This window comes from Choloepus didactylus, chromosome 9 (genome assembly GCF_015220235.1).
Source record: "Choloepus didactylus isolate mChoDid1 chromosome 9, mChoDid1.pri, whole genome shotgun sequence".
Taxonomy (NCBI): domain Eukaryota; kingdom Metazoa; phylum Chordata; class Mammalia; order Pilosa; family Megalonychidae; genus Choloepus; species Choloepus didactylus.
Window position 1 is genome coordinate 23,551,340 of NC_051315.1, and position 15,667 is coordinate 23,567,006.

The 15,667-nt window shown below is 35.2% G+C and overlaps 1 protein-coding gene across 8 annotated transcripts in view; it reads left to right on the top strand.

The window, feature by feature from the left end:
- R3HDM1 (R3H domain containing 1) overlaps positions 1-15,667 on the top strand; it is a 205,252-nt gene that overhangs the window by 74,612 nt on the left and 114,973 nt on the right. For 2 of the 8 annotated variants that reach the window (XM_037848731.1, XM_037848729.1), the window contains 2 exons: positions 13,452-13,654; positions 15,017-15,227. In XM_037848731.1, the coding sequence (XP_037704659.1) occupies positions 15,057-15,227 (171 nt within the window). In that variant the 5' untranslated portion in view covers positions 13,452-13,654; positions 15,017-15,056. Of the gene's footprint in view, positions 1-1,751; positions 2,015-13,451; positions 13,655-15,016; positions 15,228-15,667 lie in introns of those variants that run through there. The other 6 variants (XM_037848727.1, XM_037848728.1, XM_037848733.1 and 3 more) reach the window with 6 other exon arrangements.

A 15,667-nucleotide genomic window follows, 5' to 3' on the forward strand; every position in this document is an offset into this window, starting at 1 on the left:
AATTCACTATCAACAATATCTGAGTCTTATTCCTTTAGAATTAGAGGGAGGCCTCTATTTGACAGTAATAAAACTACATTTTACAATATTTTAATTAAGATTCTTCATAAATTCAGAATTGAAATTATAAGATCTAAAAATTTCTGGATCTCAGAAAGAAATAGAATAATTTGAAATGTTATCTTGCCTATATACAAGTGGATTTATCCTGAACCTTCTAACTAGTAGAAATATTCAGTTGTTTTTGCCACATCATAAGCAGATTGCTTCGTTATTCTGTTTCAGTTTGTCCATCTGTTTCAAAACCAGCTTTTATTGCAGTTTTACAGAAAAGCTGCCTTGAAATTATGTTTCTCATAAGTAACAAAAGATTTTATCTGAGAAAACGTTTTTACCCTTTGATGGAAGCAGTAACCATTTATGGAGAAGTCAGGGACTTGGGTATATAATTTTTTTTTTTTTTTTTTTTTTTTTTTTTTGATTCTCAGATCAGTACTTGATTTTTACCTCTTACAAATATGTCGGTACAAAAAATGCAGGGAATGGTAAAGAAGTGAAAACTGAAGAATTAAGAATGTGGGGAAAATTTTAAGTAAATCATAGTACCAGGGTGAAATCTCTCAGACACAATATAACTGTTAATGCCTGCCTTATTGCATTTGTTGTTTGAATAACCAGGTACAATTTTGTGGATTTATGTATTTTTTTAACATGTCTTTATTTTCAAAAAAGCAGTAATGTATTTTGAAGCTGTAATATAAAGTTATTGGCTTTTTGTTTGGGTGTTTGCCATACTGATATACAGAGCAGAGCACTGCTGATCTGTTATACTGTAGAGTTATATAAATCCCAGAAGACTTATTAACCTTTCAGTGCAGAGAAAAGTAGTATTTCTGGTTTGTGGTATACATTTTTTCTTGGAATAGTTCAGGTAATATATAGCATTGTCTGATGGGATTCTTACAGCATTCCTGTCATGCTTAGTGAAAGTATGATCTTTATTTCACAAGATGGGAAACAAAGACACATGCCTTTACCCAGTTATCACAGAAAGCAATGGATAGAATCCGAAAACACACTTGCCTGGTTATACAGCATTTTGTCCAATAGACACAATCAGTTTTCTATGGTTTTCTTCATTTTATTTTGTGTTCTTATTTGGAGCATTGCATTCTTTTATTTTGGTTCTGGTCCATTTCTTTTAAGTTCACCACTTGAGCTAATTTAGCCAACAAGCTTCTGACACGAGGCAGAATTTTCCTCTTGATCGCAGCTCTAATGCTGTCTTCGTCTGTTGGTATCAAGAAGTAACACACTTGCCAGAATAAGCCAGCTTATTTTAATTTTAGCAAAAACAAATTAAGAAATAAAGAACTGAACTCTTAATGCATTTTCTTTCTTTGTGACAAATAAGTCAGTTTGAAGATAAAAAACCTGTCATGAGATGACAGCTATTGTAGAAAGATTGTCTTTTCTCTTAGGCTTTTTGTATTGACATGAAAACTGTCAGAGAGTGTTATTTAAAAATTGATATATTACCTATGCCTAGATTCTGTACATTTTGTTCTTTGGGGAGTTACAGAAAAATGTAATTAACTCAACTTTTTTCATTTGGTCCTGGGAGGTCAGGCAATAAAATTTTATAGCAAGAAATCTCAAAAATCCTGACAGTCATTGCACATTCACAGTTTCATGGGTTTTTGCATCATTGCTTCTGAATTGCTAATGAGAGCTCAATATAGCTTTGATGCATTTCAGATATTCTGGGTGGTGACTGGCCAGAGTGTTACTGACATCACAACATACAGCTGTTGACTTTCTATTGTCTCTGAGTCCTCAGCAAGTGCTTTAGACTGCTCTAGCAGTGATCTCCAAATGCCTGACTGACTAAATCAGCTGACTGCTTGTGCGGTGAGCTCCTCAGAGGAGCAATGCAGAGCATCAGTTTACAGATATTATGGAAAGTACATCATCAGTAACTCTATATGATGAAGCAAGTACCAGTACAATGAAGGTATGTGACTCTTAATTCTTTGGTAGATGTGTAGAAAAAGGAATTAAATATATGAAGAATTATCCATGTTCAGTTAGTAGCATAATTTGCCAGAGTATGTTTGATAAAATCCTTATTGTGCCCAAAATGAGAGCATTTTTTAAAACGTTTTTTCTTTGTTTAGGAGTAGGAGTCGTTTACTTTGCAGCTGTAGTACCAGTTTCTTCTCCCCTACCCTTGCTATATTGCTTATACCCTGTTGACAGAAAGATTTACCTGTGTGCTCATTGGTATTTGTGCGTAGCAGAACAAATTGTCAGTTGAAAAAATGACTTCTCTTTCAGGTCTGTCTTTAAATAGATATACTGTATAAGATGGCTTGGTCAGACTTGAAAATTTCGTTGTGGAACAAATACAGTGTAAATGAGACTTTTTGGAAATTAAGATACTAAGAATCTTTGAAGAGTCATGTTAATTTTTGTACCCTTTTTGGGGGGAAGAGGTAGAATAATTTTTAAAGTGGTTAAAATAGAGCAAAACCTATAACTGTAGTTGTTTATGATTAGCATAATTACATTTATTGAAAAAGTGCAAATGCCTATCAAGCTATGTAATTTTGAGGAGTATCTGATTTCTATTATACAGCTGGAAACTTGACATCTACCTCTATATTTTATATGATTCTTCAAAACTGGAATCTCACCAGATAGGTGATTCTGAATAACTAAAGACTGTCCGTTAGTATGTAAATGAATTGTTTATAAGGTTTTTGAGAGTTTTGCTTGCTTTTTCCTGGAATTAGCTGAAATTTTTACCAGTATTTGGAATTGCCATGACATTTTCAACCCCCTCCCCCAATCATGAAACAATTACTTTGATCTTAAGAAATAACTCATCTCTCCTTGAGAGGAGATAGGAGGAAACTCACTGAATGTCTCTTATTAATGCTGAACATCATCACTTGTCTTTCTTTTGTCTCTTACTGATTCCCAACTGTGTAAGTAATTAGGGTCATGAAAATATTAATAGTTATCTTTAAAATTAGAATCTTTTATCAGATGCATCACTTCAACCTAATGCCAGGAGACTTTCATCATAATTTCCATTTTAAGCTTCAGATTTTCTTTTCATTTAAATTTTATAATGAGGACTACACAGGAGAAAAATTTAAATAAGCAGCCAATATGCTCTACTCTGCCTTCAACTGCTTTCATCCATTCTTTATCACATTCCACTTTTCTTTTTCATACCTTTTGTTTTTTCCGTTTCTTCTTTTCTCTTCTTTCTTTAGTTTTATGTTTGTGTCTTTCTGGCTTTTTCTTTTTTCTGCCTTTCTGTGTGTCTCTTTCTGAGTGTTTGTCTCCTTCTCTCCCCTCCAGCCCTGGTGTCTCTCCCACTCAGTCTTTCTCAGCCTTTCTCCCTTTCTGTCCTTCTACCTGGTGTCTCAGGGTGTCTCTCTCTCTCTCCCTCTCTGACCAAATCTTTCTCTCTTTCCTTCTCTGCCCATCTAGCCCTTTTCCTCTCTCCTTCCATCTCTCCCTCTCTGTGTTTGTCTCTTCCTATCCCTCTGTTTCTCTGTCCACCTTTCCCCCTCCTTTTGTCTGTTTTCCTCAGAGCTCCTTCCTCCCTGTTTCTTTCTGTCTGTCCCCTCTACCGTTTCCTTCTCCCACTCGCACCCTCCTCCTCCTCTGCGCCTTTCCTTTCTCCCTTCCCTGTCCCTCCTTGCGTCTCGCCCAGTCTCCCTTTCTGCCCTTCTCTCTGTTCTCTCTCTTTTTGCCTCCATCCCTCCCTTTCTTACTTTGCACCCTTTCCCTCCTCGCCCCCAGGTCTTTCTCTCTCTTTCCTATCCAGTCTTCACTCACATACAGCTCTCCAAATTTTCATTCTCATGTCATACATGTTTTCAGCTTTCATTGGTACCTAGAGTTTGCACTTGACTGTAAATGTTTTCGATTAATGAATAACAGTTACTGGTTGCAATCCTTGGTTTTTCTAGGAGAGACTTTTAAGTGAGAAGCCATATTTTAAATAAGCAGGTTTTACCCTTTGCTCAATTTTTTAATTTTTAGAAACCTATGGCTGAGACTTTATAAGTAGATTGAAAATATCCCATATTGAAATCTTCATTGAAAATGTTTTGTTCGTCTTCCAAAGATATAAGTTTTAGGCAATTAAAAGGGAATTATTTTTCTGTTAAAAGATTTTTCTTTTGATTTTTCATATTTTTAGAAAGCAGTTTTTTAACTTTTGACTTTTTGGAATGTTTAAGATAATATCCCACTTCATTATTAATATTCCAGGTAATGGGATAACTTTTTTTTTTTCATACTTACACAGTGTTTTATACCATTCTGTATTTTCTAAATGCATTACAGTGGATATATTTTGGGTTGTTTTGTTTTCTTTTGTTTTTAACTTTTTATTTTGAAATAATTAGATTCATAGGAAGTTGCAGAAAAATAGTACAAAGATGTCCTGTGTACTTTTTTTTAAATTTTTTAACATTTTTAAATTTTTCTCAAGATTTTGTATCTTGTTTCTGAGTATTTAAAATAGTTCCATGAGCAAAAGTTCACTTGGCATTTACCTGTTGAGGTAATCACAAACCTTAATAAGTCAGATATTGTTTTCATTTTATTTAGTAAAGCAGATTAAGACAGCAATTTGATGAAGGCATAGTATATTTTAATAGCTCCATGGTATCATGTTTACTAGCATAGAGCTATAAGAGAAGAAAGGTAACTTTACAAATAACAAGGTATATATGTAAAAGTGTTCAAGAAGCAAAGAAAGATGTGTAAGTTGAAAATCTTTTCAGAGCTGAGTTAAATGTCACTTTCACATACAGCTCTCTCTCCTCTGAAATTATGTAACACTAGTTTCTGTATTCTTTTGGTGTCTCTACTGTTTTTGTGTAGTTCTCTTTTCTGCTATATAATCAGACCCCTGGTTGTGTATGTGTGTGTGCAAAATTTGTATTATGCATGTAGTTTTTTTGTTTGTTTGTTTTTGTTTTTTTCAAATGCATACTATTAGAATTTTATTTAGTTAAACACAATATCGTTTATTTTTTTCAGTTTATTTTATTCTATTTTTTTAATAATTCAATTTTATTGAGATATCTTCACATATCATGCAGTCACACAAAGCATACAATCAGTTGTTCACAGTACCACCATATAGTTGTGCGTCCATCACCAAAATTAATTTTTGAACATTTTCATTACCACACACACAAAAGTAATAAGAATAAAAATTAAAGTGAAAAAGAACAATTAAAATAAAAAAGAACACTGGGTGCTTTTTTTTTTTTTTGCCTCCATTTTTCTACTCATCCATCCATATACTGGACAAAGGGGAGTATGATCCACATGTCTTTCCCAATCCCATTGTCACCCCTCATAAGCTACATTTTTATACAATGGTCTTCAAGATTCAGGGGTTCTGGGTTGCAGTTTGATAGTTTCAGGTGTTTACTGCTAGCTATTCCAATTTATTAGAACCTACAAAGGGTTATCTATATTGTGCGTTAAGAGTGCCCACCAGAGTGACCCCTCTGCTCCTTTTCGAATCTCTCAGCCACTGAAACTTATTTCATTTCATTTCATGTAGTTTTATTATAAAACAAGAATATAAAAAATATAAAACAAGGCTTCTGGAGAACTAAGATACCCCTAAAAACCACATACAAAACTGTGTCTGTGGACATACATTTGTGAGTAAGCATATGTAGGAGTGCTACATTTCTGGGGTTAGAGTCTTTGAATTTATTAAGATTCTTGAGAGAGATCCTTTTATAGTCTAAAAATGATTAAGAATCACTGCCTTATTTGTCTGTAAATCATTAGTCTGCTGTGTTGATCTTAAATGTCCTCTTAAGGTCAACCTCTTATTAGTTTATTTTCAAATGCTTAGAAGGGTATATGGTCTCCTCCTAGAACACCAGGCATTTCCACAGAAATCACATGCAGTGTTTTTTTGAGTAGTTTAAAAATGTGCATTGACATTACCAAGCACATCCTATGTCAGACTACAAATACAGGAACATTAGAGAGAATGGGATGTTTTAACATCCCAGTACTTTCAAAGTGCTAGCTAAACCACCACTTCATTTAACCAGGTAGAAGATGAATGACAACAAATATTATTTAAGACCGCATGCTCCTGTTGAGCTTCAATTTAAAAAAGCATAGCTAGGATATAATGAAAGAAACCCATTAAAACATCAAATCTTAAGTGTGAGACCATTTAAATAAATTCATTTTTTGTGCAAAGCCATAGGAGTTTGAGCCAGTTACATTGGGCAGAACCTTAAGTACTTTAAAGAGAAGTTATGTCTGCTTACCTGACAAGTGTGTAGTGTGAGTTTCTAGAGACCATGATGTTTGCAGCATTGCTTACCTTGCCTGCAGCATCGTCACACTTGAAAAGTGTAACAACCTTTTATAGAGATTATGAAGATAGATGATGGCAGCTGAAAGACAACACCTGTTCAACCTCAAGCTCTTTTTTAAGCTATTTTTACTGACCACAAAATGCTCTTTGATTAAAAGAAGAAATAAAATATTTTCGAGCCCCCCTGCCCAAAAGAAGCCTTAGGTGCTTTCTTGAGAGAGCACTGTGATCCTGTGTTAGAAAGAATGTAGCTGGCAATTCAAGAAGCGAAGGGTGGCACATTAGTAGTTTTGAAACAGAATGTCTGCCAATTGTAATCTAAATTAAAATTGTATAAAGAAATGATCTTTGGCATAAGAGAAAATGGGTCATGTTAGATCTACTGATTCAGATGCTAAAGAATATGAAATTTCACAGATTGATGAAATACATTAAGCCATCAAAGAATCTTTGAATGGATTAGAAAGATGTGCCAGGAGTCTAGTGTGAGTTTTGCCAAAACTCTTTGATGATGGAGCTTTGAACTTTTAAGGCCCTCAAACGATTTTCATTGTGACCCTATGATAAGAATGAAATGCTAGTCATGGGTAAAAAGTACATAAAGATCAAGTAAAATAAAATTTTGAAGTGAAGATAACACTACATGAGAGTCTAGTTATAATACCATAAAAACTGAAAGTTTCTTACAGAATAGCCTAGAACGTGCCACAGTCAAAAGCCTATGCTTGCTCATTGATGGCGTTAGAAAATGACTGACAAAAGAAACTGCAATTATGCCTATGGTAATATCCAACTTTGTGAACTATCAAAACTACAGACTTTATCATGCTATGAAGCTAGCACAAAATATCTTAGTAAAGAATGTAATGCATGAGACTAGACTTTGCAAAAGGTTGACATCTTATTTTCTGATTATTGGTAATGTCTTTGGTGTTGTATATTAGGAAAGTAATTTACTTTTCTGGTTATTATTTACAAGAGAAAGCTCTGAAGTCAAGATGATGTTTCTCCCTCTAACCAGTTCCCTCTAGGCTGTTCTGAGTAGATAATATACTATTAAAGAATAAATTTTAATCAATTCAAACTCAGTATGGGGAAAAAAACCTACATTCTCTTTTCTTTCATGCCCAGTATCTTAAGCACTCTCTCATACCCTCATTATCTATAGCTCACATTCCAGGATTCTAAACCTTTTGGATATGCTCTGTTGTTTATTTCCTGAAGTCTGTTATGATGATAAATCCAGTCTTTTTGTCTCCCACATGGTCTTTATAGAAGATTTCATTATATGCCAGGAGATCATATTACAACCTGATTTATTTATTCCAGTTCTGCATTTAACACATACATAGGGAACTTCCGGTATAATCCTGGATAGGTTCAGAATTAAGACAAAATACCACATTTAACCCTCACTTGTACAATATTAGGGGATGACTAATATAGCCTTTGGGTATAAAGTTCCATTAATGGCTCTGGCTTATATACTGTTGTCTCTTTCCTTCATCTGCCATCTCTAAACCCCTTCAGAATCTTACCAACTTTTCCCCAGGATTCTTCAGCTATCACCTGTGAGCACATAAACAGTGCTTCCATGTTCTTAGAATTTCATCCTTTTCCGGCTCACTTCACACAGCCACCGTTACTAGTGCTTGCCATGAATTTGCTCATGTCCTTGCCAAAGGTCCCATCTCTTAGCACTCCCAACATTATTAGTCTTAGATGTTAGTCTTAGTTAGATTCTCTAGAATCTTCTGTGCACCAGCACCAACCCATCCTCAGAAGAGTGAGGCACGTACCCCAACCCCTCCCTCCCCACCTCTATTTGAGGCTTGGCCTCGTGGGTACCATGAGGTACCACTTCTGCCCTCCTTTGGGTCTCTAATGAAAACACTCCCGGTAGCTTCTGCTTTGATTCCAGCTAGGACCCTAGCTACTTTAAGATAATATGTAGAGTTCTTTTAGTACTCTAGCATTCCTAATCTCCAACTTTTTACATTTTGATTTGGCATTATTAGTTAGGCTCATAAGCTACTATACCATACAGTGATGTAAGCTACATCTGGAAATGGCTGTGAAAGGACATTTGGCCTGTGGCCACAGTAACATCAGAGCTGTCTTATTTACATGACTCCCATTGCAGTGACCTCAAAGTGTTATTGAAACCCTGGTCTTCTTGTGGTCTACAGGCTTCACCCCAAAGGGACTATGCATGTTGGTATTGCCCCTTCTTGGCTCACTCACTGCTCTATCCAAATCTCACAGCCACCCCCACCTACCTCACTTCTAGCAAATAACCTCAATTTTCTAGGTAAAATATAACAAGTTTATTAGGTGTGAATTCCTTCCATTTCTGAGGACAGTAAATACTTCTAAGGCTTATCCTTCCATTTGTGTTCTGGCTCCATTGCTTCATTTCTTCCCACTTATTCAGATTTTCATTCTCAGTCTCATCCATCTTCCCTCCTAAACCTTCAGCCCCTCCCACCTTTCTCTTCTGGCTTCTTTTTGACCTCCACACTTTCATCCTGACCATCTTCCCCTAAGTTAACATCTGCTAACCTTTATCTGCCTTCCCACCTCTTAATGGTTGGGTGTTCTTAGGTATTCTTTCCCTAGCTCAGGCTTCCTCTTCTTCATGGGATCAAGACTAAACTAAACTTCTGATTGTAACTTCATATATCCACCCATTGATACTATTCATCCTGTCATTTATTTTTAGAGCATTTTTTATGAAAACTGTCAAAACAAAAAAAAATAAATAAAAAAGAAGGCATTATGATAGACACACAGTACATACCACCCAGAATTAACAAATGCTACCCTTTGTTATATTTGCTACAGATCTTTTTTTAAAGAAATAAAATATCAAAGATACGGTTGAAGTCCCTTGTTTCTCATCTGAATCCTATTCCTTTCCATTCCCTGGGGTAACTACTAACATAAAATAGGTGTGTCCCTGTTCTGGTTTGCTAATGCTGCCAGAATGTGAAACACCGGAGATGGAATGGCTTTTATAAAGGAGTTTATTTCGTCTTAAGACCATAAAGTGTCCATCAGCAGTAGGGTACCTTCACTGGAGAAAGGCCATTGGCATCTGGAAAACCTCTGTTAGGTGGGACAGCATGTGGCTGGCATCTGTTGCTTCCAGGTTGCGTTTCAAAATGGTGTTCTCCAGAATGTCTCTTTGTCAGCTTCTCAGGGCAAACTCTGGGCTAGTACCTCCAAAATATCAACAGAACTCTGCTTTCAATGGCCGTCTTCAAAATGTTGCTCTGAAGTTGCAACTCCTCTCTCTGCTCCTGTGCATTCTTCAAAGTGTCCCTCTTGGCTGTAGCAAGCTCTCTCCTTCTGTCTGAGCTTATATAGGACTCCAGTAAACTAATCAAGGCCCGTGTTGAATGGGCAGGGCCACACCTCCATGGAAATTATCCAATCAGAGTTATCACCTACAGTTGGGTGGGTCATATCTCCATGGAAACACTCAAAGAATTACAATCTAATCAAAACTAATACATATGTCTGCCCACACAAGATTGCATCAAAGAATATGGCATTTTGGGGGACATAATACATTCAAACTGGCACAGTCCCCTTCTCATCCCATTTTTAATTTTTATGAAAATTGCTTCATAATGTAGAGATCATTCTGCAATTTGCTATTTTCACTAAACATTCTAACATTCTTTTGGATATTTACATTGATACATACAACTTTAGTTCTTTCATTTTAATTGTTTTATAGTATTCCACAAATGAGTATACCAGTTACATTTGTTTCTTTGATCAAATTTCTCTATTGAAATTTTAGTCTTTCCCAACCTTTACATGTTCCCTCATGCACATATGTGAGTGTAGATCCAGAGGTGGAAATACTGGGTCATGGGATATTTGGAATTTAAATTTCACTTGGTATCACAAATTATTTTCTAAAGTGTTTTCTGAAGTGGACTCACAGTGTTTGGGAGTCCTCATTCCCATGTCCTTGCCAACTCTAGATGTTATCAAATTTTTGTCTTCAACCTCAGTTTATACGCTGTATTTCAGTTAAGTGGTTGTCTTTTTCCTATTCTCCCCAGTTCTCTACTCAGAATGCAGCACGTTCATGGAACACCTTGCCTCTCCATACACTTTTTTCCTAAAAGAAATTTGTGTCATAGTCCTAAAGACTCCTCTAATAAATTATTCCCTAACATTCTTTAACCTATCAAAAATCAGTCCCCCTCTTTCACTGTCCTCTTAAAACGTTTCTGTATTTGTTAGTAACTGTCATTTTTAACTTCCTTTATTTTTAACAAATTCTTGCATACAGTAGTTTTTCTTTCTCTTCCTTCTTCCCCCTTCTTCCTACCCCCAAAGCCCCCAAGTAAGCAGATAGAAAGTTTACTGAGTACACATGTGAGGAGACATGTGGCACGCGTTCTCAAAAGAAAAGAGGCGAGAGGACCAGGAGCTCTGGGAGCAATTAGCTTTTATTGCTTTTTAGCTTTACTTACTCCCTTACTCCCTTCCTTGTTTGAGGCCCTTCTCCTACTCTCCCTTCTCTTTAGGAGGTGCATGGTGGTAGATAGTACATTTGGGCATGTCACCTGCTATGGGTGGTGTTTGTAGGTTTCCCCCATCTTTTTAAATACAACCAGTACTCTTGTTGCAGCCATGCAGCTATATCACTTTCTGCAGTTAGTACATATTTCTTGAAGACAGTAGCTGTTTAAAAATCACATAGACATTTAGCATTATACAGTGTTGGTGCTTATATTCTTGTTCAAGTGACTGATAAATGATTGTGAAAATGTGAATTTCCACTATTTCTAAATACAGCATAAAGTTTTCCTTGCCTTTTACTTTAGAGGTCTTGCTCAATTGATTATGTCAATTTATAACCTTAGGGAGAAGCTGTTATTTGATGGTTTCATGCATTTTATTTCTTTTATCTGTGTCTGCCTTTTATGTCTAAGGGAAGAAACATGGCATTTTATCCATCCAGTGAAAAGGCATCAAATAAGTTGGTGGTCATAAAGGAAGAACAGTACATTGTGCTTTGCCAAATTCTGTTCATATAACTTCAATAATGTAACATTTTTTCTCTCCATATTCACATGAATAGTACTTTATTTTACCTATAGGACTCAGATTTCTTTCCTACACATAAATTAACAAATCATTTTTTAATATTTTGTTAACTTTGAGTAAATTGATCTTGAGTGTGGTTAAAATATTTTTATTTTGTAACTCTTCAACTCTTTTGTGCTACAAAACCAAAACTTAGGCCCCAGGCATAATAATTGAGTCTTTTGAATTATCAGTATCAATCTTGCAATTTGTTTACTGAAAATCTTATCTGAAATTTTCACTAGAGATGCTACTAGGCCATAGACTGCATATACTAGTCTGTCTGACTAGATGTTCATTCTAATTTTGCCAGTCTTTCTTACCTTGAGGAAGGTACTTAAATTAACTGTGCATACTTGTTGTTTGTAAACTGCCAAGCTTTACACTTCCTTAGCCATCAACTATGAATTCTAATTGCCACCCAGGTTCACATAGTTTGATACTCATGGTCACAAGAGATGGGAAGATGCAGATAAATTGGATGGTTATATATTAACCTGGGAGTTCTGATAGATAAGTAGTAATTAGCCCTACTGACCATTTATTTGAGTTAAATAGCGCTTTGTTGTACATAAACAACACATAATTCCTGTCCATGTGAAAGATAAGATTGCTTTCTATCTTGAACACAGTGTTGAATTAGCATGTTTTAAGTACACTTGAATTAAAGGTGTGCTATAAACACAAATTGCCTCTTTTCCTGGTACAGATGAGTGGTATGTGCATTGTGGGTAAGGGTCTTTTTATAGTTGTTTACTTGCTTTGGGGTATTCACTTGTACCAAATAAATACAAAATACTTTTTAGAAAGATGACATGAAGATAATTTTGGCCTTGATTTTTCAGATATCATTAAGAATTAGTCTAACCTTTATAGACATTTGTTTTTACAGGCAATATGGGTTTCTTTGAAACTCTTGAATGGCTTATTATAGCCTTTTGTTCCATTGTACTTTTAAGAATCTAGTGTATGATTATTGTTCAAAATTAGTCTTCTTTTTTTTATTCATTTTATTGAGATATATTCACATACCACGCAGTCATACAAAACAAATCATACATTTGATTGTTCACAGTACCATTACATAGTTGTACATTCATCACCAAAATCAATCCCTGACACCTTCATTACCACACACACAAAAATAACAAGAATAGTAATTAAAGTGGAAAAGAGCAATTAAAGTAAAAAAGAACACTGGGTGCCTTTGTCTGTTTGTTTTGTTTTTCCTTCCCCCATTTTTCTACTCATCCATCCATAAACTAGACAAAGGGGAATGTGGTCCATATGGCTTTCCCAGTCCCTCTGTCACTCCTCATAAGCTACATTTTTATACAATCGTCTTCAAGATTCATGGGTTCTGGGTTGTAGTTTGATAGTTTCAGGTATCTACCGCCAGCTAGCCCAATTCATTAGAACCTAAAAAGGGTTGTCTATATTGTGCATAAGAGTGCCCACCAGAGTGACCTCTCAGCTCCTTTTGGAATTTCTCTGCCACTGAAGCTTACTTCGCTTCCTTTCACAAAATTAGTCTTCTTAATTTCATTAAATTGCAATTCTGGAAGAAAATTCGAGACATCTTAATTCTTGGAAGTCAAGAGTTCCTAGTTGTGATCTTGGGCAAACCCTTTTTTTCCTTATTTATAAAATGAAAATAATAATATCTCCTTTAGGATGCTGACCATGTACTAGGTTTTCATTAGATACTGGTTCTCTGTCTTTGGTCTCCCTTCTGCTTTTGCTTTTCCTGCTTTTACTAGACCGTGGTGACTTACTCAGCTCACATAATTATTACATGTTAGAATTAGTCGTAACTCAGTGTTCTGTCTCTTGTTAGGACAAGAAAATAATAAAATCCCTGACAGTAATATTTTTAATTTCTGAATTAGTGTGGAGTGTTACATTTCTCTTGAACGTTTTGTTAAAATATTATGTTTTATTTTCATTTTAGGCCACTGAAAGGTATGATATATTTGATCCAAGACAGTCCATTTCTGTCCAGAAATCTACAGTGGTGACAAGGACATGGGACTCCTTCTGCCAGATTCCAGATGGTTCAATACAGTTGACATCCTGGCTGACAACTGTGAAAAGGAACCTTGGATTATTGATTTTTGTGGGACACCACAATCCCAAATCCATAGAACACATCAGGTAATACTCTCCTGTCACTTCAGAGAATCACACCCCTTTTCCTTTCCAAATATTACCATAAAGATCAAAAAGCCAGAGTATTTTTAAGTAAACCCTCATTTCCCTTTGCAACCTTATAAACATGTTTTCAGAATGAACCAATTAACTTTGATATGGAATATTAATTAAGCGTACATGTTTTATAGCCAGTTTACCTCTGCCTTTAGAATTTGTTTCTCTTTGGCTGTTTCTTTTTAATTTCAAATATATATTTATGGATTCCTGAAATTATTTAGATATTTAATTGCAAAACATTCTTTCAGGAAAAGAATTCCTAGATTTTCCCAGATTGATATTGAAAAGACAAGTTCTACTGTTTTACCCCAACCTTCACCCCAGGATATTATTATGAAAATTTGTAGAGATACAGAGAACTTGAAAGAATTTTACAATGAATACCCATATAGCACCCCTAGATTCTAACATTAATGTTTTACAATACTTGTTTTATCTTATAATTGTCCGTCTGTCTGTCCCTCTTATTTACCCATCAATCCATCTGTTTTCTTAATGTGTATTTCAAAATAAGTTATTGGCATCAATTTCTGCTTTTTTTGACACATTTCTCCTAAGATGACAAGTATCTCTAGGCTAATCTCTAATACATTCCTATTTGATACCCAGTGTACAGTCTCTAGTATTTTTCTTAAACACACTAATGACATGAAATATATTGGAATCTTATGTATTTGATCTCCTATGGATTCCACATCCTAAGTCCTCTGGTTAACACGTTATTAGACATCAACTCACATATATAGGAGAGTTTTCAATACTTCATTCATATTGCTGAACAGAACTGTTAACCCAAATTCCTAAGTGTGTTTTGTATGGAACATGGCAACTTATTTTTTAAATTATTCCCTTTCAGGATTGGAGGGTAATTTAGGAAACTTGGAATTTTAGGAAGCCAGATGAAAGCTATGATCAGAAAATAATCTTCTCACAGAATGATACTCAAAATATCCCAATAGAGAAAAAGGTTTTTTAATATCATCTAAATATATATGTATAGCTCTCCAACCCTTACCTTCCATCTTTATCTGGCTCATTTCTTAATGTTTCTTAAGAACTTTCGGAAGTTATATGTGTATCATGTCAACTTGTACCCTTGTTACAGTTTTTATCTCAGTGTATTATGATTATTTTTATTTGAACATATCTACCACTAAACTGTGTACTCCTTGAAAGCAAGAATTTTGCTTCTGTTTATGTATACTCAACATTATTCCTAGAACATAGAAGGTACTCAGGAAATATTGTATAGTGAATGACTGGAAGAAATGTTTCAAAATACATTAAATTTTTTTTTCTCTTCCTAAGGCTTCAAGTTCCGTGTAGAATTCTAAAATAACCTTTGCTAATGAGGATGTCTGATACTGTTACTGTGCAAGATGAAACTGAAACAATGAAGGATTTGAAGGCAGAAGTGAAGGATTCAACCAGAGTTGAAAATCTTATCAAATCAGAAAACTATGGGAAGATTTTGGCAGAAAAGAATGAATGTTGTTTTGACAACAATATTGATTTGCAGGTAAACAGGATTTTCTCCCTGTCTAAAAGTACTAAATATTCACTATATAGTTATACTTATTCTCACACTAAACTCACTTTTCAGAATTCTGAAAGGGTCAGCATGACCCTTTGGACCCTTTGGAACATGCTCACCTGCTGGTTTTTGAGCCCTCTGGAGTTGGCTTGTTTTGAGTCTCGCTCTTTGATTTACTTATATCATACAATAAAAATTTTTAATTTTATGTGGCCAATATGTTTTCTGTGGCTTTCTACCTTTTCATCCCATCCTGTCCCTAACTACCACTGCTGTGAGACTTCAGAATTTAACCTAAGAGGAGAGAGAAATAGAGAGATTAAAGCTGTAGAAATTCTGTTGGCAAAAGCAATCCTCAGAGGAAGCAGTTAATCAACCATGACTGGGAAAACTTGAGAGATTGGTAAAAAAAAACAGCTCCACTT